The sequence below is a fragment of the Apus apus genome, chromosome 1 (genome assembly GCF_020740795.1).
Source record: "Apus apus isolate bApuApu2 chromosome 1, bApuApu2.pri.cur, whole genome shotgun sequence".
Taxonomy (NCBI): domain Eukaryota; kingdom Metazoa; phylum Chordata; class Aves; order Apodiformes; family Apodidae; genus Apus; species Apus apus.
Genome location: NC_067282.1, coordinates 184,413,997 through 184,439,687, shown reverse-complemented (window position 1 = coordinate 184,439,687; position 25,691 = coordinate 184,413,997). Strand labels below are relative to the sequence as shown.

The window sequence follows — 25,691 nt, the reverse complement described above, 5'->3', positions numbered from 1 at the left end:
TAGGAATACTGAAGTCCATGAGATACAAACTTCAGCTTACTCTTTCTGTGATCCTCCCTGTCCTATTTTTCTGTTCTCTGTGGTTGTTATTGTTGCAGCCTTTCAGATTATTTATTCTGAGGTGTTTCCATGAGTAGAAAATTTCTTAAAGATGACTATAGCCAAGATACATAAGAGCTTATTTTGTTTGGTTCTGACTTTGAAATGATTTTACCATCCCTTGGGCTAGAAACTGTTTTTTCAGGCTGTAAAAATCTACACTGTCTTTGCAGATACAGTTAATGACCAGAATCCTTGAATCCCTAATATTTGCCTCAAATCCCTTTTTAGTTTGTTGCTGATGAGGAAGCACTGTACAGGACTTAAGAGTTGCACTGAATCCTTCTACTGTAGCATCTAGTATGACAGTGAGCACTTACCAGATCACTTGTTATCTGCAACTGCTAAATTTGGTTCTCAACAGAATCAGTTGAGGAACTCTGATCAGATTGCTTTCTTGAAGACTATTTTATGTTTTTTAAGATGATAATTAAGCACCTGTTATTAATATAGATTACAAACATAATGCAATATTTGGAGTGTTTTTCATTTCGAGCTAGTGACTATTCCGTCAGTTTTACCATTTTAAATAAGAAAATAACTCCCCTTGTAAGTGATTAGAAGTGTTAATTAAACTTTATTACAGCAAAATGGTCTTCAGTATAATTGAATATTGCTTACTGACAGCTTTTTTCTGGATGTTGACAAACTATTATTTTAAGATAAGAGTTGTGGAGGCTTCTACATCACTGTCCTTGTATCTTTTTTTCCTTCTCTATATGTACATTGTATACAGATAATTTTTTAAAAAAATGTTTTTCATCAGATAGTTTTTGGTATTAACTAAATAGTCTCCATATTTTTAAATCATGCACAACACCATATTAAAATAGCCTACATTTTATTCTTTAAGTGAAGTATTTTTAAGAGTCACAGTCATAAAAACTGACATTTTAATCTTCTTTAGTAACAGTAAGAATTCTTTTTTTTTTTTTTTTTTTTTTTTCTTCTTCACCTGTTCCTATCAAAGTCAGAAGTTGTTACACTTAACATGTCAAGAATCAGGACACCTGGAGAAAAGCAGAATGCGTTATTTCTTGATGCGAGTGTTATACAATAAGACTTGACCAACATTTTATAAAATCAGAGATGCTTCCTGATCAGTTGACTAGGTTAAATCAAGATACTCAGTTCTGTGCAATGCTTGTGCATAATCTCTCTTAGGCCTTTCAGACATACAAGAATATAGTGTAAAATGGTATGAGATTGGCTTGAATGACTTCTCATTCTATTTGCAGATACCTCAAATCAGCTATGCATCTACAGCTCCAGAGCTGAGCGATAACACCAGATACGACTTCTTCTCTCGAGTGGTCCCACCAGACTCCTACCAAGCACAGGCCATGGTTGACATTGTGACAGCCCTTGGGTGGAACTATGTGTCCACGCTGGCTTCCGAGGGCAACTATGGAGAGAGCGGTGTGGAGGCATTCACCCAGATCTCCCGAGAAATTGGTGAGTGTGATTACCAGGTTTTCTATTTATAGCTGCCAGGTTACAGGGCATTGCTGAGTGATCGTAACACCTGCAGGCGTGCTACCTGGGCTGAAGTTGAGGTGTTTATGGGTGATTTTGCTGCTCACTCGTCTGCCATGGTGACAGTTCTGGCAGTAATTTAAGAAGAGCTCCTGAGAGAGGCAAAAAATGTGTGTCTCTTGTCTCTTTTGGAAAGGGGAACTCCTTAATGGGCAAAAAGCAACCACTAACCGAATTATGGCCAGATTCGAGGAGATGTGATTGCTTTAGTTTAGGAAAATCATAATCCAAGGAGATCTCATTTTCCATGTTCCAGCACTGAGAAACCTAGGGTTTTTAATTTTGATGAATTTGGCAAACAACAAAAAATCTGTGAAGTACAAAGACATACCTTTGTTGCTTTTTCTTCAGGATGAAATATGCTATATAAATACAGGCATTATTATGGGAAGTATATTTAAGTCACTCAGATATTTTTTTTTTTTTTTTTTCTCCCACACACACATCCATGGTTATTTCTGGCCTGAAGAAAATGGCTGTTTCTCAGGAGCACTAGGCTTTGGGCACCAAGGAAGATGATGAGTAGCAGGTGGTTTGAAAGAGGGCAGAGTTGGTCTTCCAATTCAGTGTTAAATGACACAAAATAATATCCTCTCAAAAAGCCCCAATGTAAATGCAAACAGCCTTACTGACCTTCCTCGGAAAGCCTGTATTAATCTGCTGAATTTGACTTTCAGGGCTTATATATATATATATATATATATAAACTCTTGGTCTGTCAAGTTAGTTTGGGTGAAGTAATATGATACTATCTTCCATTTTTAATAACTGCACATAAATATAAGGACCATCTCAATCACATATGAAGGCTCATGTTTGTCTTAGGGGCTTATGCTTGAACCATAGATGCTACTGATTGCTCAACAATTTGGCAGTAAGAAAAATGCAGTAATCCATGGCACTAGGAAACCAGTGTGTATAATATACTTGACCAGTTAACTAATAAATATTCCGTTTTTAGCTTTGAATCAATGCTGTCAAGTCCTAGATGTCTTCCTGGGAGAGCCAAGGCTGACTACAATACAATGGTTTGATTTGGAGTTAGTGAAGGCATGGAGAGTTCTTTTACAGTTCATATCTAAAAGGGACAGTTTAGCTATTCTGTCAAATACAGAAGTGACTGGATTGGCTTCCCCAGAGATTCACTGAGGAGTTCATTGGCTGAAAATCACTTTCTTGATACCATTTGGAGCCCAGATAGTTCTGATGAGTAGTGAAAGCAGATAAATAAACTGCTCAGGACTTCTATACTGTGTCCCATTTCCAGAAATAAAAGAATTCTTCAGGTGGATGCAAGAACAACTGTAATTTTATTACAATCATAATGATTTGAGTTTGTGTCAGTTGGATCTTGATCAGTCCTAGAATAAAAAAAGACCACTGTAATTTGATTAAAAACAATATTAATAGGATTAATTAAATATTATTAATAGAATTGTCAATCTAAAGCAATTAAGATTGTGAATGGGTGTCCTAAATGCTGCAAGATCTGTGTAAGACCAAGAAGCATAAAAGGTGTTAATTTGTGGTTGTTTTTTTCTCCCCTCACCCAGTTATGACTTACGGTTTCTACAGAAGCACATGATTTTGGTAACCTCTGTGCTCATAACAACTTATCAAGTATTATGTGTACCAGGGACTTGAATGGTTCTGATGAAGGATAGCAGAGGGGAGACAGGACAAGTAACTTTTGATTCCTAGAAAGATGTTGAAATAAATAATCATGTAAATTGTAGGTTACGAAAGGGACATGATCAGTAGCCAGTGCAGAATTGTTAAGAACAAATGGTATCGAAGTCATCTAATGATTTTCTTTGACAGGATAACAGGTTTGTAGCTGAAGAAGCAGCATGTGGTGTCGTATCTTTTGAATTTAGTAGTGTTATCTCAGTTGTCACATCCAGTATTGTCAGCAAATTTGGGAATTATGATCTAGGTGAAAATAACATAGGCTGGATGCAAACCTATTTAGAAAACTTTGCTCAGTGTAATTAGCAATGGTTTCTGCTTAAAAGGAGGAATGTGTTGTGTGGTATTTGGCAGGTGTTTGTGCTGGATCCGGTAGGAGCTAATATTTTCATGTTTAGACCAGATGGACTTGGAATGAAGGATATGCTTGCAAAATCTGGAGGTGACTTCAAGCTGAGAAGGACTAGGAGGGTTTTGGAAGAGATTCTTAGCATCCAAAACTGAAGATATGGTCTGAAAAAATAGTATGCAATGAAAGAGAGAGAAATGCAAGGCACTGTGCTTTAGTAGGAAGGAAAGACTGGTCAGAAAATACTATCTCAAAAAATTATCTGAGCATGATAGTAAATTATAACCTGCCTGTATTCCTGATGTTTTACTGGAACATGTAGACAGGCATATAATCTGTAAAATAGTTTGAGTAATCCACCGATTTGCCTGGCAGTTGTGAAACTGCATTTTGACTCAGTAGTTTCTGACCCTCACTTCACAGAAGGTGACTCAGGAAGCAAGAATGAAGACAATCACAAATCTTAAAAAGATGCTTTGTGAGGAGTGACTGGGCAAGGCGGCTCATTAGCCTGAAGAAAAGTTGTCTAAGAAGGAAAGGTGATGGTAAATAGTGTTTTCAAATAGACAAATGGCTTTTACAGAAAGGTAGAGGACCACTTGTTCATCCAAATGAAGTGTATATAAATAGAAGTAATGGAATTAATCTCCAGCATGATTCTGTTTAGATTTGGGGGAAGTCCCTTTTAAAGGTTAAGACATTAAAGCATTAAACCAGATTGCCTGGGGACATTTTGGAGCCTCCATTGCTGAGGATCTGGAAGAATGCATCAGACAAACATCTGCCCAGGGATTATATAAGTGTACTTAGTTCTTCCTTGGGGCTGGGACTTGGATCAGATGATTTCTTAATGTTCCTTCCAGCCTGATTCTATTATTTGCTGTTCTGAGACTTTTCACCTGAACCATAGGGCTGGAAATGCTTTTAAAATGGACGTTCTCATGAAGTCTGAGACTACAGTGTCTAGGTAGGTTTATAAAAGTCATCACATGGTATAAGGCTGCAAATAAAACAGCAAAATTTACTATGTCTATGTTAATAAACTGTGTATTAAGGAAATTTAATTGGGACATTTCTCCCCCTGTGCTGCTAGCCTGTAAATGCATAGGACAGCTCAGGTGCTTTCTAAGTACTTAACGTTATGTTTAAGATAAGTAACCAACAACTGGAAGCAAAATGAATTTGAAGATAACTGTAATGGAAAGCAATAAATTTGAGGAAAGTATGTGAAACAAATTGATGTATTCATTTCTGAAAAACCTTCAGTGCCTACAAGGAAATGTGAGATAGCAGTTTGGAAGATATTAATAGGAAGACTTTGTTTTTTAAATAAATTTCTTCAGTCAGTTAAGAAGGGGTAGGATTTTAAATATTTGTTAAAATAGAGGTTAACTTAATGGACTTATAATTTCAGGTACTTATTTGTCATGAGCTTGACTCTGCTTGTAATTTCCAGTTTGAATTGCTGTCTGTTCAAATTCTCTCTCTTGATCAGTGACAGAAGTAGAAAGGAACGAACAGGCTCCCAGAAGAAATGTGGAATATTGAAAAGGTCAAAGTGGTGTCTCCCTGACATGTCACAGAATATATCAGAATCTGCTTAAATTTTAGTGACAAAGATCCTGTCTGGGACAACGCACAGCTGAAATTGAATATTTCATGTGACAATGATTGTAAGGAGAATAGGGAGTGGTACTTATTCCAATGCATTCTTCCATGCATTATTTCTTGAAGACAATGATTAAATATATAGAATTTTCTACTCTCATTACTAAGTTAATCAATGATATCACTATAATAATTTTGGTATCATATTCAGATCATTTTGGTACATTTACCAAAGGAATGAATTAATACAAAATGATAATGATTAAGAGTTAAAGCATCCAACTGAGAGAAAATTGCTTCACCAAAAAAACCCCGAAAATAACAAACAAACTAAAAAAGGGGAAAAGAAGAAGCACATTTTACCAAGTCCTCATAAAACTGTCATGCTGAATATTGCTCTTCTATTTACTTTGCTCTTAATGATGTTTCACAAAATAAATGTTTGAAAGTCTCTAATCAGGCTTCTTTTAATGGTTCATTCCCCCTGCTGTTCGATACCAAATGAATTTACCATCGGAGACAAACTTTTTAACTTTTTTCCAGAATAAGAAAACAAATCTCCTTGGGGTCAGAATGCTTGCTCAGTAAAGGCAATATTTGTACTGGAAAATGCAACAAATCCACAAATAGTATGCGAAATACCACCTGACAGATTTTATTTCCACTAGTGATCAATGAAAATTTGACACAAGCACTGATGGATCCTGGCAGTGAAACACTTACAAAACCATCAGAAGAGGAGGAGAAAATTATAACAGCAGGGAACCGTAGCTGATCATTAAGAACAGATGAGGAAACTTCAGCATTATTTGCTGTTTTTTTTCCTTGTAAGTTGGTTTTGCATGGCTTGCCAGAGGTGTAAAGATGACAGCAAAGAGGGTTTAGGACTCAATCTTATACTGAGCAAAAATGACATAATTTTGTGGCAGCTTTAGCCCAGAATAGAATAGTGTACTTTATACAGTGTGTACCCCTGAATGCTTATTTTTAGGAACAGGATTTTGTAATTTTCAGTACTCCTTTTATCCTGGTATATGGCAGTTAATAGTATTTTTCTGAGAAGGAACCACAGTTACTTCATGATCTTACATAATATTGTACCATTACAGTCGCATTAATAACTACATACCTAATTGCAATGAATACATTTACTGAATTCATGCTACAGTAGCATTTAGTTAAGTTGTTTCAGGCTTCAGCATAGCTAGCTGCACTTTGTTTACATAAAGGATGGTATGTGACATTTCTTTGGCTTAGTTCTTAGGTCATCTTTGTCTCTTGTCAGGTTTTTTGTATGTCTGTAGTGGTGCAGTGTACCTCTGCTTCTCTCAACGTTATTGGATTACTTCTTACCTTTAATATCTTTTGAACATCTAAAGCTTTCAGTGGATAAAGTGAAAGTTTAGTGGGAAGAGGGGAAGGAGGATTCATCAGGAAAATAAAAATGTGTAACCTTTCCTCTCACCTTAGATTGTTAATTGATAATTTGTAAATAAATAAAATGGACTGCTAAGATTAATTCACATTTTCTGGAATAATCTTTGATAACAAGCTAAAGCTTTTTATATCTTGTTAAGTAAGATGATGCATAGTCTTCCTTTTTTTTTGTGTCCCCCCCCAAGACATTATTTAACAGAAGATTAGAAATCTTGCAACATGAAGACTGAAGAAATACAATAGGTGAAATGTAACCTTTCTTGCAGAGATATTTCTGCTTTAAAGACTGGTTCAAGCTTAACAAATTAATTTTCACAACTAATAATATTCTAACATCCCCTCACAAAGGGGAAACCGTTTAATTCAATTTTAAGTTGCACTTTTATATTTATGCAGCTGAACTCTATTGATAATGCTGGATTTCAAGCTGCAAGCTGTAATTAATAACAACACTATATAATTTGCTATATAGCTTCAAAGTAATGTTTGAAAAATTACAAAATCAGATGGTAGGTGTATTAATATACAAAAGCTTGAAAATTATTCCTGCATTTTTTAATATTTGTACCAATTAGTACCTGATAAAGAACAGAGTAGTTTTTAGGGATTTATGATGAAAGACCATTTTAATTTCTCCCAGTGGTGCTAATCAATATGATATTCTTCAGCTGTAATTATATGTGGTTTTCTCTAGAGTTTTAGGGAGATATCTTGGTGCAGTAAGCATGCAGTGGTAATTTCCTGGTGTGCTCTCTGACCCTCCAGTGGTTGTTGGAAGAGGAACTTCTTTATTTCTAGTAGCTCTGGTGGGGTTTCTTCTGCAGTCAATCAGCTGAGGCACTTTTTAAACCTCTGATAGAAAGCTCACTATGTACAGGGGAGGAAAAAAAAAAAGACAAAAAGTATCTGTGGAACTACATTTTGTACCTGCTCCAAAGAGTATGTACCATAGAGTGGACTGCAGTGGCAAAAGTTACACAGCCAGCCTTGCTTCCTTAACCATCATGGCACAGATACACTTGAAAGAGTTGCATTCTGTTCAGATTTCTTATTTCTGTGGCCAGTTCAAGAAATAATCTCTCTCATAGGGGTGCTTTTAATGCATTATGACAAAAAATGCCAGAAACAATTACAAAGAAGCCTAAGTAATTTACAGACAACATAATTTTTTCATGAATTGTCCAAGCAATGTTGTCACATATTTGAAACCAACATTATACTTTAATACTTTTGGAGTGAACTATGTAGTTATGAGAGTTGGCAAAGGAGGTTCCAAGTAGGCTTTAGTCTTGAGTTCAGCATAGTTACAATCCCTGTGCTACAAGGGATATGCATGTATGCTAAACACTTCTTCTTGTTCCCCTACTTGTACAAATTACTTTTATTCCACAGGAGACATTTTGCAATTTGATTCTGAAAAGAAGTCCTGAGCAAGAAATAGGGACTTCTGTATGTGCATGAAACGGAAAGATGTCAGTGAATACTCCCCTGAATCTCACAGGGTTTAGCAAAGGATTAAATGCCCAGGAAGGTTGGCTGTGAGGCTGCCAACAAGGCTCCAAGTAGGAAGACCTCACACTTCCTGATTTGGCCACTGATTTGTATTGTCTCATGCCAGCTGGGGTGTGAACTCTGGTCAAGACTGAGTTCATTAGCTATTTTTATATAGTGCAGTTACCAAATAGCTGTGATATTGACTCTGCTCAGTCTGAAGCTGCCAGCTTTTGGGAAGGTGAGACAAATAAACTCCTCACAGCAAGGATCAGTATGTTTTCACAGTGATGCCTACTGTGGTGAATTTAGAACATTTAGAAAACTCTGAAAAAGATAAATATTAAAAGCTCATTATAATATGGAGGATCTCAGCACCTTTACATGTGTACTTACATATTTAACTTAATCCTATAAGTACTATAGAAGTAATTGGACTATATGACTTTTTTTTTTGTTTTACTTCATGTGAACACTGGATTCTTACATTGGTTGTGAATGCAAATTCAAATAATATTAAAAATGTCCAGAAAAAAAAATATTTCAGTTTTTAGTGCAATAATAGCTTGTTAGTAGAACCTTTTAGCTTAGTCATGATATCTGGCTCAAGGTTTTTAAATGTAAGAATGCAAACAAAATTATCAATGTGTTGATATTTTAAGAGAGCAATCTTATTAGATTAAAAGCATACTTTGGTTGAAATATAATGTGGTGTTCATAATTAATATGAATTTTTATGAAGTGTTTTTTCAAATGCAGAGCTCTTTGCAGTAGGGGAATTAGAAGTTTCAATGTCTATAAACTGAAGTAATTAGTTTAAGAGAAACCGTTTCAAATAAGATATAAGTTGTACTTTTTAAATATTAAATGTGAATAAGCATTTAAAAATACTAGGAGGTACTAGTATATTTATTTGGGGTTTAAATCAATAAGAGAAATCTTTCTAAAAGGAAGTTCCCTGAAATATTAGGCCAAATTTAGACATCACCACTTAACTTACAGTCTATGCTATGCTTGAGATCTCTGTGATTATAAGGGTGCTTTTTGGACATATAAACTGTTATTAACATTTCTGAAATAAAAGGTGGGATCAACATATGGCTATTAATATACCATCAGATCATTGCAATGACAAAAATAAAATTTCTGCTGTTCTGTGTATTAGTCCGTATTACTGTAGAGCCTGTAGCTTCTCTGAGTTTCTTTGACTCTCTTTTGCTATGAAAGAGTCCTAGAGCAAAGACTTCACACATAATGAAAAAAATTCCTGTAAAGCAGACTTAGGAAACATCTGAATAAAAATGTAGCCATTCTGGTTGTTTATGACCTAGTTTCACACAAATGCTTTAACTGGAAGTAGATTTTAACAGAGTTAATCCCAGTGGATATTCTTGTTGTAAATGAAAGTATTTGTAAAGGGGATACTAGAAGGGACATCAAGGACACTCGGTGTGATTTGTAGTCTGAATAAAGCTGCCCCTGTTTGGTTTTTTTGCATTATGATTTTATTGTGGTGCAAGACAGGGGAGAACTATAGGAAATACTTTGATGATTCATTTTCCAGGGTAGTTGTGCTTGATTTGTTTAAAAAAAAAAAAAAAAGAAAAATCTGTCAATAGTAAGTCCTGGAAGCTTCACCGATGCTGCCGGGAGATATATTTTTTTTCTCCTTTGTCAAGAACTAAGAGCTCCTTTGCCTGTTATTTTAAAAATAAACTTCTGGTTTTGTCACTTCTGCAGAAAGCTTGTTCTCACACAAGATTCATCATGGCACCTTTTATAACTCAGTGATGCAAATGATTGTTGTAAGTCCAACTTGAATCAGATATTGAATATGCAGAACATGGCATATTCCTTAATTAATCTGTGTGAGTAAGTTTTGGCAACATAACATTTAAGGGTTTTGCTTTCCCAGAGTGCACAGATTTTTGTAATGAAGGCCTGTACAAAAGGGCACCATCCCAGCAGAGGTGACAGGAAGCAGCATGGTGACATGAGCTTGGGCTGTATTTACATGTTCTTTTTAGTTAACACATCAAAGGGTCTACGGTATTTGGGTTGTAATCTGGGTTGTGCTTCAGTGCTCGAAATTTAGTAGTCTCATTCACATCGAGAAGTTAGAGAGAAAGAGAAAATCCTGGCTCTTGAGTTTCCTGTCTCTGTCTTTCTGTCTTCAAATGGTTTCTAGTACTTTAAATGTTTTTTGCAGCTCTACTTACTACCTCGAGACCTGTACCTCTTAAAAAACACTGGAGAAATGCCTCATGATTGATTATTAACAATATACTTTTAGTTATTTCATGATGTGTGGCTGCACTTCAAACATTGAAGCACTGGACCTGTCAGACTGAGTCAGACACTGCTGATCAGTATGCTGTCTCCAGTGGTGGCTTCAATAACATGGAAGAAAAATCAAAATCTTACTGAACAGTTACTGGCAGAATTACCTATCCCAGGAGTGTTCTGAAACCCCAGGTATTTAGTGGTTGATGCTTCGGTTTCCTGAAGCATGACAATTTATATCTATTATAATGTCTTCTTTTTATCATTTTAACCTCACCCACTGAAATGTTCTCTTGAAGCTACAAATGTTATCCAGGAAAATCCAGTTAACCTCCTTCATAGCCTGTCTTCTTACTTATCTTAACTTGGGGTTAGAAGATATAAAGTAATTGCAGTTTAATAGTTTTTGTTGTCCGTTTCTGGATCCCTTATTTTGTTTATATCTCTGTTAAGCTGTGTAGCCATGTCTGAACACTCCAAGTAAAGCCTTGTATTGATTTATGGAGTGTCATTGTAATCTCATTTTTATGCACAGTACTATTCTTTATACATCCTGACAAATTCTAAGCTTTTTCTGTTGGCTGCTGGGTATCAGCAAATTATTTCCAAAACGTATCTGTTCTAACACTCATGGTTTATTAACAAATGGCTACAGCTGATTTAGAACTCAATGTTGTGTTTGAACAATTCCAAGTATTTCTGCCAGCGTGCATTTGTCAATAGTCAATATTTTTCTGTGATATAGTTGTTTATCTGTCTTTCTGAATACTCTGTCCTCTCTCTGCTCTTGTTTATATAAAATAATGTTATACTGTCTTCAAATTTTCCCATCTTTCTGCTCAATACTCTCCTACTCCATTTTTTGAAGAGCATTGTGTTATACAAAACAAGCTTTAGTAGACAATTTTAGAGCACATGTTTGTTAGCCTTTTTCAGTGCTGAATGTTGACAGTTTCTTTCTATTGTTTAGTTTTCATCCTCAGGGGTCTCTTCCCTCTTCCCACTCTGCAATTTCTGCCTAATGATACTAAGTTCCTAAAGTCTTTCTTCTAAAAACTCTATTATGAACTTTAATATTCTAACTGCAAAGCTGATAGATCTGCTTCGTTAGTCACTACTATTACTTTCTATATAAGTGCTAATAATAACAGAATGCCGAGAGGTTTGAACTTGCCTTATGAATGTATCTTAGATGGCCCTCCTGAATGCATTTGTTCATCAAGCTGCTTTAAACTCATACATTTTCCTGTTATGTAGGATCATACTGAGCCAATAGTGCTGGTAGCTTGAGGGTGAAGGTTAGTAACTTTCAACACATGCTAAGTTCAGTTCCTGTTATTATCCGTACATGAAGCAATAGACTGAATCACATAGTTGTTCCATGTAATGAGGAAGTTGTGTCTTTTGAGGATTAGAATAGCCTTAAATGAAACTTGGATTTTCTCTTTCTTTGGAACTTTTGACAAGTGATAATTTCACAATGGATTGAGACAGAGGAAAATTGCGTTACATTTTTTGTACAAGCTCATGTCTGCATTACAGGTCAGCTGAAGCTTTTTTTTTTTTTATCAGATTTCAGTATAATTTTATTTTTTAGAAGCTGTAAAATGAAACAGAAAATGTGTTTCATCTGATGTCTTTGCAATTATGTCTTTTGATTTTAAAAATAATAATAAAAATACAATTAAAATGTGATTTTCAATATTGTAATCAATTTTGGCTAGATGGTAATATCTGTTAGGGAAAAAAAAAAGCTTAATGCTACCCAATAATCAGCTTTCCTTCCTTAGGCCAAATTCTGTTTTGAGAATATTTAATAAGTCTTCATTCTGTATATTTAGAGAACATGGTATGTGACTTTATGCACATTATGTTATGCACTTTACTGTGACATGTGTGACTACATCTGCAATGGTAGGGTGTATGCATAGTCAAGCCTCCTCCATCTGTTGTAGCTTCATGGCAGATGTTTTAAGACTGAAAAAACTGATTAGGCCCTACCAAACTTAGCATTATGATTGGCTTTCTGGGATTTTTTTGGATGGGTCTGAGATAAAAAAGGATAATAGAAATAAAAATCAAACCAAACCACAGCCTACTAAAGAGATGCCCACTCTTGTACTTCCTTTACATTATGATAAAAGCCAACACGTTCTGGGCATTATCAGTAGGATATTCACTCCTTGTTTTACTTCATTATGACTTCCCCTACTTGTGCTAGTCTGTCTTCCCTGCCACCCCCCAGTACGGAAATACTCAGGGCCTGTATGAGAAGCAGCAGTTTGTGGTGTCACCAACTGTTGTTTTTCATAGGCTGTGCTCAAGGCACTTGAGCTTTGCTCATCTGCATGATGTAGAAGAGTAGAATGAGTCAAATGTTACAATGCAGACAATAGTCTTGCAAGATTACAAGCTAAGAATGTGTGATTGGAAATGCCAAAGCAACATTCTCGTCTTCGTTCTATTTATTTTCTTTCCTGTGTTGAAGGGTAGGGAGCTGTATTGTGCACTGAGTCATGGTAAGCACACATTTGCTATGAAATCTGCAGCAGGATAGCTTAGCAGTAACAGCTCTCACTTGGATGCTTGCATAAGTCTGCATACATTCAGACTGAGTTAACCCTTTTAGTCAGCTACAAGTCATTTCTTCAATTCTGTTACCTAATGAACTGACCACAGAACTCCAAAGAATTCAGTTAAAATAAAATATTTCAAAAAGATATTTTTTTTCCTCTTACTGGAAAACAAACTGTTTCTTAGGTCAAAACTCTGACCTCTCCAAGACTTTCTAAGATGGAAATAGTGCTGCTTGTTCCTCTGCTTTTTAGCATTTCTTCAATATAGAATGATTAGTGGCTTTTCATCACTTCTTAGAAGAAACAAAAACAGAACGAATTGTTTTAACTGGTAAAATTCTGACAAAAATGTTGGTCTCTTTCTTTAACGTTGTTATTTAAAGCAGGATATTTTGACTAGACAATTAATCAGGAGAGTGAATTACAAAGCAATACCCTTGAGTAGCAGAGGTGTTGTGCAGGTAAATCCCTGTATGCTGCTTTGGCTGTATGTGTGCAGGAAACTTCCTGCCATGTACATGCTGAACATGATATACAGAAATGCAGGATACCCTTCATAAGCCTTCATAAGTCAGCTTCTCCTTGGGTTGCTTGCCAAAATGCTGTAATTGGTCATAGAAGGAGAAACATAATTTCAAAACCCTTGTAAAAAAAAATCTATATATATAAAAATGACAAGGTAGTAATAGATTTCCAAACTGAGAGCTGAGACCATTGAAGTGCTGTGCACCAATGGAATTTGCAAATGTTTGAGGGGGAAGGGATAAGAAAAACAAAACTACCCTACCACCTCAATCGTTCCTGCAAACTTTTATGCTAGTAATGTTTAATTGCCATTAAGTGACATTTGTAGGATGTCATTAATCCCATGCATGTAAATGTTCCCTGAATTAAAAACAACCTCACTTGTTTTCAGGAGTATCAAGGCAAGATCTGCTTTCTTTCAAAAATGGGAACAAAAAATTTGAAATAAATTTGCAGTGAAGTCATTTATTTTTGTAGACATTCCTGTTTTCCTCTTCTTTCCCTTATTTTGAAGAGATATGTGTGTGTGTATGTATTTCTCTTCTGTACATCCTATTCCCTGTAAAACACCATGCTCATCCCAAAACCTCTAATAAGCTTCAACGCTTGGGAGAATTACATCTTACTGAACTTCACCAGTGCTACCTGGGATGAAGAGAAACCCATAGTGGCAGCTTTCCTAGAAGGGCCCCAGAAGGAAGAGGGAGAATGATATCGCATGATTCCAGGAAATAACCAACCTCCATTTTATGGAAGTTTGACATGAGTTCCCAGGCTTTCATGGTATAATGAGAGGACATATAACTCAACAGAGCCTGCCCAGCTCTTTAGTGCTGTCCCTGTTGCATAGGATAACTTTTTAAAATTTCCCATGGATTAAGGGAAAAAAGAACAAATCCATAAGCCAAATACTGTCTTAACTACTGTGTTCAGAGACTAGCCAGGAGAGGGCAGTAATTTTATGTATGCTCTAGCAGGTGTATTGTAATATGCTTTGCTAGCATATTGGATTTCCTGTGAGATGCATTACAACATTTGCTAAGGCCAGTAAATGGAGTGATACGATTATAAGTATTTTACCCAACATGTTAATGCACTTAATGAAGTGCAGATAATCGCTCTGCTCAATTTATAAGAATTGTCAAACCTCGTAATTACTTCCATTATATTGTACTGTTTTGTGGATTAAATACTTTCAGAGCTTATTCAGGAGGTAGAAATATTATGTAAGTTAAATTATTTTAATTGGTTAATGTTTTCAAATTTTTTTTCAGAAGACTTTGTTTTGCAAAGTATAATGTCTCTTTCACAAAACAGATGTTGAAGCCAACCTGGTGATAATTCTTTTTTGTTGCTAAAACATACACAATATATGCCATTTTTTCTTTTCTTTTTCTTCCAGTTAGGTGCGAAGAATATGGTTTAAAAATAAAAAGTAACCTACAGAGTGGTATTGCTGGCACACATTTTTACAGACTTAGTTATGGACCTCTTATTGAAGTTAATTAAATCCCTTAATTGTTTTGATATTTTAGTTAAACATATGTACATGAGTTAACAGTGATGTCTGTATAGAGGCAGTTAAGGTCATGGGACTCTGGTTTTCTTCCCCTGTGGACCTTGTCAGAGTTTGAGCACATGGTGAGAGGGGGGAGGGTTTCAAGTGATGTTGAGTGTTCATTTCAGGTGTAGAACGACTTCCCAATTAGACAATAATGCTAATAACCAGTTTTACACAGTAATGTCTATGAAATTATAAGGTTCATTAACTCAGGTCAGATTAACTGGAGTTGTCTTAGCTTTCTTTGTCTTTCTGTGATAAAAAATTGTAAAGGAGACAGACATCTGAAAGAAGGACATTTGGATGCGTTCAGGTAGTGTGTTAGTGATGGAAGAGCATCAGTTCCCATATGTGCACTTGCCACAGGCATTGCAATATCGTGACAAGCCCCTCTGGGCCACCTGTACTTCAGGTGCCTCTCAGGAGGAGGGACTGAAAGGCATTCAAGGACTTCTGTGGTGTGTAGAGAGATGCCTTCTGTTTCTTTCTAAATAAATCTTTTTGCTCATTTGTTATTTCAGTTATACAGACACAGAAAATCTTGTCCAAGAGAGAGATTATGTACAGGCCTAAAAGATAAAGTACATCATATTCAAATACTTTTTTTCCTCTAGTCTGATTATAGAGCCTACACAGAAGAAAACGGAGAAAATCAGAAATGAAAAAAAGGGGAAGAACAAACATAAACTAAGGGGGGAAATGCAAAGAGGATTTCTTCTCTTATCTGTTATCAGCCTTTACTTTACAGTATGCTCAGTCTAATAAACTACTTAGCAAAATGTAGTTTTCTTAGGGAGTAATACTCCAGGCAGTCTAATATTTTGTTGAACAGGAAACAAAGCCCCTGAATCCTACCCATTTTGTTTTAATGTATTAATGGGAAGGAAAACAAAACAAGTTTCAAGAAGGGGCCTTGATCAGTTTATAAAAGGGACTGTTCTATGCATTTGCTTGAGACAGTGTAGGATCCAACTGAGAAACCTGGATGATCCCTTCACATGCTGTGTTGGCTTTGCTCAGGCTCTGGGGACATAGCAGTTGTGTGGGCTCCAAGCTTGAGAGTTGAGCTTGGCTTCCATATGCCTCATCAAATCACCTTATTTTGCTCAAGCCACAAATTTCCCACTTCTTCCAGATGGCATTCTGGTTGATGACTCCGTAATCTTATTCCATCTTGAATGGATTTATTCAAATTAAATCTGAAATCTTTAGTAAATGTTCCTTTTGGTGATGCACACATTCCTTATGCTCTAGCTCACTCTGTGAAATACATTCACAAATATTGTTTTTTCATTCCAGTTATAAGAGATGATTTTGAAATACAATGAAGAATGCAGATCTCCCTTGGAGAGTGTTTTCTATACTAAGTCACTTTTTAAATTAGGGAAGTTTCCTGTCAAAACAGTTGTAGTTTTGTGGACTATAGAGCAGATCAGATTTCTCAGTGACTGCTTTTGTGGACTTTTGGTTAAATTAGCTAAAAATCAGAACACAGACAGTAAATAGCTTTATGTAGTATTACCTCTGCAAGTGAGCTCAAAATTGGTGCAAAAGAGCCTTGGTTGTCTACAGAGTTCCTATCAGGAGATACTCCAGTATTATGAGATACTCACAATTCACCTTTGTAGCAGTCTATGCCATGTGCAGTTGAGAGCACAGTGAGAGAGTTTACACAGCACTGTTGCTCTTGCTTATCCAACATTATTAATTCTCCACTTCTGCAAGCACTGAATTTCCCACTGTTCTAGTTAATTCATTTCCATGCATGTGAATAAATAGATTTTGGACAGTGAAGGAATACAAATAAGACCAATGCCACTAACACCCAGCATGATGAGATACCAAGATTAGCCTCAGCCTTTCCCTGATTAATTTGCTCAGTCAACTTTTTATTCTTACTGAAGTTGTTTTTCACTGCTCACCAAATGCAAAAAAAGCAACCATGCCATTGCAGAAACAGTATGAAGGGGTGGAGGGCAAGAACCTACAATTTGTGTGTTAAAGTAATTGTAACACCACTGGAAATCTCTCTGAAGTGCTGTAGGATGAAGATAATGGACAAAGCAAAAATAATAAAATGTCATATGTTCAGCTGTATTTTGTATTTGATGTCTAATGTAGATGTGTATTATGTATATATGTATAATATATGCATATGTATAATAATGTATAATGTATATAATATATAATGTTCAGTATAAAAATTAATATCAGGTTTAACTACTTGATTTTTAATTGCTGGTGTCTAACAAAGTAAAATAAGTTTTGGAAGGCAGAAACAAAGCTGGTATTCATCCATCTATGGCAGACCTTTGAAAAGAAATAAACTCAAGGTGTCTTGTGGACTTACCCTTCTTTGATAGCTTAAGCTAGTCTGCAGAAGTTTTTTCTGTGGTGTTAGTTACTTTTGATTTAGTTTTAGATGCAACATCCTCTTCTACATTCTCCAAGAACTGAGTCATTCCTGGTTTTGATTCATTCTGTTGAGTTGCTGAACTTTAGATGTGTATGTATACGTATCTGTGTCACACTGGGGAGTGGAATGGTGCTTGTGTAAAAGTAGAGACAGACATCATAGTCCCGAAGCTGGTGGCAAAGTACTAGATGAAATGAAAGCATTTCAGATGCCATAAGCTACCACAAGATCCTTACAGTAGAAAAAAAAAAGCTTTAATTTCTCATAGACTTTCTCATGACGGCCTTTCAGAACAAGAAAGGGGAAAAAAAAAGAAAACAAGAAAGGCAATTTGTTGATCATAGAATCATAGAATGGTTTGGGTTGGAAGAGATCTTAAAGATCATCTAGCTCCAGCCCCCCTGCATGGGCAGAGACACCTCTCACTAGTCCAGATTGCTCAAAGCCCCATCCAAAGCCCCTTGAAAACTTCCAGGGATGGGGCATCCACAGCTTCCCTTGGCAACCTGTTCCAGTGTTCCACTGATGATGGTGAGGCATTAATAAACTGATGATAAAAGGGAATAAAGGATGAAGAATAGAGAATGAATTCTGTAGCATGAGACACCATGAGTTATACCCTGTCCACCCTGTCAGAGCCCCAGATGGCCTTCCAGCTGTTGTCTTTTCTCAGAAGACAACCAAATTCATTCCTTTGAAAGCTTCAACTGGAGGCTTCTGGCTGTAAGCAGGCCATGTCCTCAGTTCTACACAAGTCCTCAGAGAAGTCTGAAACGCTGTGATCAAGAGGCTGATTTACCTAATCTGATGCAAAGAGTGAAAAAATAACAATTATTTGGATTTCAAATTAATTCAAGTGGTGCCTATACATTTAGGATTTCTAAGATTGATGGTAGCAGGCATGCACGCTAAGATTCACATTCTCAGAGAGAGAGTGAAAAAAATATTAGTAATTTTGGAGTCTTACTTGGCACAAAATAAAAGATTATGAATGTACAAACTTACCTATTTTCTTATACCTTTATATAGGCTTTCTACTATGAACAAATAATCTGATATGCAGTCATTCCTTGGTTAATTTGGCAGCTCTTCCATCTAAAATGGGTTATATTCCCAGAAATTCCTGTGACAGCAAAATCCCCCAGAATCTGGAAGATCATCCAGTTACAATTTAAATAAACTTATGGCAAAGATAACTAACTAAAGATAGAAGTCTTTGAGAGCATTAGGAAAGGAGAAAGAAAGAGTGTGAGAGGGTGTATGTGAGTGAGTGAGCCCTTTGCTTTCTTATTTTAGAGAAGTAAGGAGTAAATAATTACACCTGCCCTTAATTTTTGCAGTGAATGGAACCAAGGTCCCTAGTGTTTGGTTTAGGAACCAAGGTCCCTAGTGTTGGGGTTTTATGTGCTTGTTTTCCTTCCTTTTGTTCCCCCTTTCCTCCATTTCTCTTTTGTTATGAACAGACTGCATATTTATATGAAAAACTGACATTTTTACATCTACATATATTAACAAAGAAGGGACACAGTGCTCTGCTGTAGAAGGAGGGAGGTGTAATACGAGATTGAGACCTTTCTCTGCATTTTTCTGTTGACTGCCTAAACTCTAGAGAGTCAATTTAAGTGGACTGGGAAGCCCCCATTTGGGCCCAGACATATAATATTTCAATTAGACTCTGCCTAACTTAATAATCTCCTCAGCAGGATTGTATTCTATCCTATTTGTATTCTGGGCCAACAGAAGAACTCTTGTAGGAAAAAAAATTGGAGAGTTTTGATCAACCCATTATTTAATATTATGAAATGCAGGCACCACTTCATTTAAAAGAAGGGATAGTAAACGTCTGAGTTTTTCTTGAAAGAGAGGTCAGTGAAATTTAATTATGATTAAAGAAATTTTTAGAATTTGCAAAACGTAAAAGCCTTAATGTATCTGAATGGGGTCTAATCAAAGGCCCAGATAGGTCAAGTCTATCTCTGACAAAGACATTTTGCAGGAAAAAAACTAAGGAACAGGGTGTGTGTGCAAAGAGATTCACCAGGATTTCCTAGACTGTGGAGTGTAGCTGGACTGTTTTATTTATTTGCCAGTTGATCAATCTCCCTGAATTTATTCAGTTTTCATAGGAGCCTGAGAGCAGATAAAAGACTCTGGGTTTTTCTAAACTGTGGATATCACTGGTTCTAAACATTAAAGAAATAAGAACTTATGTGAGCAGGGGCATAATGTAGTCTTATTAACTGTGGCTTGGTATTTCATGGTTGAATTGGTGAAGAACTCTGATTAAAGTTTTATCAGTTATTGGGGTGTTTGAAATTACTCTGTCCTATATGGATGCTATGGTGTCTAGCAAAAGCTGCGATTACGCTTTCCCTCAGTGAGACCACTAACTGGATCTCTGGTCTCTAATCAGCCTTGTGCTTTCACAAAAGATGAATGTACTTAATAAGCTTTTGGACCTCTATCTCTCTATCAAATTTGGCAAAAGTGCAAAAAGCTGATAGACCTCATGCAATATGCCTGAAAAGGGTACATGCTTCCACACAGAACAAGATATCATGATTGCATAAGCTTAGTTTCTTTAGGAAACAAAAAACAAAAATCTCTGGAATGTGCAAGTTATACTAATAATGTGATCAAAACTCAAATTGGAGTGTTAAAAGCTGTTGTAGTAAATACTGTTCGAGGTTTTAATTTAATTTTTTCCCCTACTTAGAATACAATTATTGCAGATAAAAAGGGAGATATATTTTTTTTCTAGAATTATCTCCCCCCAAAAGAGAAAAATAACAGAATCAAATGAAGGATTTTATTTATTGATGATTTATACATAGTTTATAAGACACTGAAAACTCTCAGTGCCTACATCTTTCATGCATGGCAATATTTACCTTCCCTATGGTATTTGTGGCATTCAGTACTAAATGTGGCATACTGTAAATATCACAGTAACTCTAAGTACAGTGTGTGTTAAATGTCAAGATTTTAATTGCACCTACTAAGCCATAGGCTTCTTATTGCTGGTTGGGAAGAAGCATATAATGAGTGTCTCCCCAGGAAGTTACGTGATGAAGAGATTAATCAACATAGTTTACCTGATGCTGCTTTATGGGTGAAGTTGTTAGTATGTAGCTTTAGGATCTAAAACACAGAACCTGAGTAAAGGAAAAGATAAGTGTGTTTCTGTGGTAGTATACCTCCCACATACACAGCAATTTAATATCACCAGAGTTAAATAAATTGTCAGTGCCATAATGTGCTCTTTGCCTGGATGCTGCCTAACCTTTGCAGGATATAAATAAAGAGGCCATTGTCAAAGACTGCAGTTGGAAACAAATAATAAGGGAATTTAACTCCCTGCACTATTCTATGCTGGTTTAAGAATGTATTCTTAACTCCAAACAGAATTTAATTCTTACCATGCATGTCTGACTCAGTCCCTCACAGTTCTGGCTTTGGTGGGTGTTCTTCACAAAGATTCAGATAGCCCAAGGTCTGCTTAAGGAGCAGTTTGTACTAGGATAGGTAAAAGGGCTCAACGATGTGCTAAGCACAAACTTCTGTCAGTTCTACCACTGTAGTTGTGACTCATCGAGGTGCACCCATTGCAGAGGTGTGCTTGAGGTGAAGTTGCAGCTGGTTCAATGTTACCTCCTTTCTCTGGCACCACAGATTCGAACAGAAAATACTGAGTCCTTTTTACAGCATTACTTTCCTTAATTCTCCAACACCAGGGAGCATAATGATTTTCCTCCAGACTGATCCTGTCTCACCAAAACATTTACAGAGGGGCTCAAGTGAGTTTAACCCTGTTCTCCTTCACAGAAGCCTGAGATGTGCTGTCCTGTGTTCCTGCATCAGGGGTTTGTATATGTGTGTCCTTCACCTCAGCTCCTCCAAATCAAGACAGAAACTGAAATAGTGAGCTGTGGTCCTCAAGTGTCTTCATATTGTGTTTGTTCCTTACTATGACCCAATACAGGTAGAAAGAGCAGGGTCTTCTCCCTCAACGGTGTTTCACTGCCTGCCTATACCTTCCAAGTCTATGGCTGGAGAGCTGCAGGATAGATCTGGGTGTAAAAAAGCCAGACCTAAATCTTAGCACAAAAGTGCCTTAGAAAGCAAATCTGCAACTCAGCTGCTGAAAACATTTCCCTATTAGCTCTCAACCCCTTTCAGTGGCTTTATGTGTTCATCCCATGGCAAGATTGTGCTGCAGGCATTTTGTGTCCTCCTCTTGGGTTATGTGAACTGCAGTAATGCTTTGCTGTTATTTCTTTGGCTTGCTGGTATTTGGAAAGTGAATGTATTTCCACACTGTTTACTGTCACTGCGAATGGACTTGAGGACCAATCTGATTCCATCCAATCCCATATTTCTCTGCACCTTACTGTAGTGACCTCTGAGTTACAGAGATTTTAAGAGATTATTCGTAACATTTACATGCTGTTATTACTCCTTTTCCAGAGCACCTAATTGCACTATGCATCATCTGACTGCACGGAAAAAATATGCTGAAGTCTGGAAATGGATGAAAATAAATGCTTGGCTCGGTCCCATAGCGTTAATATTTTGTTCTAGAAAGAAAATAATATCTTTAATTCTTTACAGCATAGGAGAAGGGTAAAAGCTGGATTCTGTTTATATCCATTATAATTCTGCCCCAGTGACTTTCAGCACTTTGCTTTGTTGTGTTAGGTGCTCATGTTCAATTATGGAAATGATGGTTTAGGAAGCAGCTCTTTTTAATAAAATGCATAGAAATTATGAAGAAAACAGGCTGATGATCACTGTAAGGTGACAGATGGAGGCAGAATAAACAATTCCAAAGTAATGTTAAGGTATTCTGTGGATTAAAATTGGATTCTGAGTCATAGACAGATCCTCTGCTGTACATATGTGAATAGACATTGCAAGTACTTCTTCCTGTTGATTGCACTAGGGTCCCAGGGCTTGACAGCGCTAAAGAAATTTAGACACTTACCTTGGGTATGTCTGTCTCAGCTCTGTTCGCAGACCACCTAGTATATCCCACTTTTCAGAAGGTAGTAGAAATCAGAGCTGCAGTATAAATATAAGAACTGTGCCTTATAGTTTAATTAAGAATAGAGTTTTTTTATGCTCAGCTCTGGGTCATTTAATCAGACTTATTTTGATGGTGTAAAGAGCAAGATACGATGTACGCTTGTGCTGCTCCAAACCAAATACATGCACCTCTAGTTTTTACTCTGTAGAAAAGCAATGTATGTGAGGAAAAGGGCCTTCTGAGCCTTATTGAAATGAAAGAAGACAACAGATATTTAAAATACTTTCTCAGCTTGTCATGATGGGTTCCAGGCATGGCATTGAGGTAAAAGATCCTGTAACTGCCTCTCAGATGCAATGTGGCAAATGCTAATAATGACATCCCCTAACTTGATAGCTGCAGGAGAGCAGGCATATGACATTCATTTTCTTTTCTGGTGAGGAAGGAAAAGATGATGATATATTACATGAAATACAATATAAGCTGCAAAATCTTCTGTTGGTTTCATGGGTAATGTGACCTCTTGATGACAGCGAGAATGACCTCACTCAACATGAGAGTTTAGAATATCTGACACAATTAAATGGGCCATACAGGACACATTTTCCTTCAAAGCTTGTTGAATATAATCTGTTCCATCTGCCTGTTGAAACCCTGATGTTCTGATATTTTCAGTAAGTACAGTTTGTGTGCAAGCTGCCTATCAAGAAATATTCATGAAAAATAATTGGATACACAGGTTTTGAAACATGAGTCTAAGAGCCACAGACTAATTGTCTCAGTATTCAAGCATAAAAAGAGACAAAATTCAATGAATAAATGATTCATCATTAATTACTGCCTTTTCACAGGCACCCAGAGTATGATAGGCACGTGCAAACCTTGCCCAAAGATCATGTAATAAAGAAAAGAATGTATTCCTGATGACTGCATGAATAGTAGGTGCAGTCATCAGCATCAACATAATATAAATACCTTTTTTGTGAGAAGTGTATTAGACTGCTTTTTCAAGCTAAATTGCTGTTACTCTCTGGAGTCAATCATCTTCTTTGCCTCACCCAGTCTAACCTGGTTTCTTCTAATTGGCCCACCTGTTCTTCCAGCCTCCATCTTAAGACATTTCTGCAACTCTATGGGGAGTTTATGCCTTCAGAAGCAATGCAATGTAGCTAAATCCATGTGTGAATTTTTTGTGGATGCGGCAGAAAAATGAATTGTGTGGAATTATGGGATAGTAAGGTTGTACATCCATCATTATAAAACATTCATATAGTCATTTTTAAAGATAAAATTATCAGAACATTATTAGTAGATTTGTAGGGATTAATTTATTAATTGAGGTGACTGCATTCATGTCAAATGTGTTCAGGGCTCTTCCATGATAGGGGGTGCAAGGTTACAGAACTAAAACATGGTAAATTCCAATATTTCAATGGCTCTAATGATACTGTCATTTGAACAAAATGAAAAACTACATGCATTACACTTTGTACCACTCTGCAGCATTTAATTTTGTTGGTGGGGATTACATCAGCCAGTGTATGCACTGATGCCATTTGTAGCAGCTGTCACACAATGTCATTGGGAACAAATTTTCATTTGACTGTATAACATGAACTGCTGCTAAAGAGAATGTGGAGCTGACAATCTGGGAAATACAGACTGTGCTGTATATGGACCGTTTCTGGCAGCCAAAGGAATAGTGCACCTGTTGGTAACTGGTGATAGAAATGCACAAATTTTAATTCAAACTGAAATTGCTTCCTGGCTGTGCTATATACAGATGATTTACAGCTTTATAATCTATTATGGAAGTCCCTAGAAAATTTCAATAAAGAAACAGAACTGGTTGTGTTATGGACTATGGAGAAAATAGTTGTTTTTTCTGCATTTCAAATCCTAGTCTTTGAGTTCAATTATACAATGTAGATAAAGGTAAAGAACCAATGGAGGCACTGTTTAAATCTTAATTGACATAGCAAAACTGAACTGTAAAAAACACGATGAGAGAAGTTAGCATGGTTAAAGAACTATAGGTCTTTATGAAATTGAATTTTAAGAGTATGAAAGAAGGAGGGCTACCCTCCAGGATGAACTAGACAGGCTGGAGGAGTAGGCTAGCAGGAACCTTTTGAAGGTCAGCAGGGAGAAGTGTAAGGTCTTGCACCTGGGAACATGTAACCAGGAGCACAGTTCAGACTGGGATTGACCTGGCTGAATAGCAGCCCTGTGGAAAGGGTCTTGGGGGTCTTGGTGGGTAACAGACTCAACGTGAGTGAACAGTGTGCTGCAGCAGCAAAGAAAGCCAACAGGATGCTGGGCTGCATCAACAAGGGCATCACCAGCAGAGATAAAGAAGTAATCTACTTGGTGCTTCTCAGACCACGCCTTGAGTATTGCGTTCAGTTTTGGTCCCTGCTCTACAAAAAGGATGTGGGCAGGCTGGAGACAGTCCAGAAAAGGGCCATGAGGCTGAGAAAACTGGGTTTGTTCAGCCGTGAGAAAAGACGGCTTTGGGGAGACCTGATTACAATGTTCCAGTACTTAAAGGGTGGCTACCAAGAAAATGGAAACTCCCTATTTACAAGGAGTCACATGGAAAAGAGAAGGGGTAATGGGCACAAGTTGCTTCTGGGAAGATTCTGATTGGACACAAGAAATAAATTTTTCACCATGAGGACATTTAAACATTGGAATTGGAATAGTCTCCCAAGGGAAGTGGTAGATTCCCCCACACTGGACAGTTTTAAGTCTCAGCTTGACAGGGTGCTGAGCCATCTCATATAAACTATAGTATTACTCAGAAAGGCTGGACCAGATGATCCTTGAGGTCCCTTCCAACCTGGCATTCTATGATTCTATGATAACGGAGGTCATAGCTGATACTGCCGAAATCAGTCAGGGTGCACATTTGTGTGGCCCAGTGGAATCACCGTATCACTCCCAAAGGCTTATCTGAGCCTCTGTAAAGTCATGTATGTTTTGATCTTCTATGTGAAGGGAATCCTTGCTCTGTATTCTGAACTCATGGAAGTTTGAAATGGTTAACATTAAGATACTGATTTTTAAACACAGACAATATTTAAACCATTACA

General features: G+C 36.8%; 1 protein-coding gene across 12 annotated transcripts in view; it reads left to right on the top strand.

Annotated features, from left to right (window-relative positions):
• GRM8 (glutamate metabotropic receptor 8) overlaps nt 1-25,691 on the top strand; it is a 346,196-nt gene that overhangs the window by 69,124 nt on the left and 251,381 nt on the right. For all 12 annotated transcript variants that reach the window (XM_051609041.1, XM_051609042.1, XM_051609039.1 and 9 more), the window contains one exon: nt 1,338-1,554. In XM_051609041.1, coding sequence (XP_051465001.1) covers nt 1,338-1,554 — 217 coding nt within the window. The remainder of the gene's footprint in view (nt 1-1,337; nt 1,555-25,691) is intronic.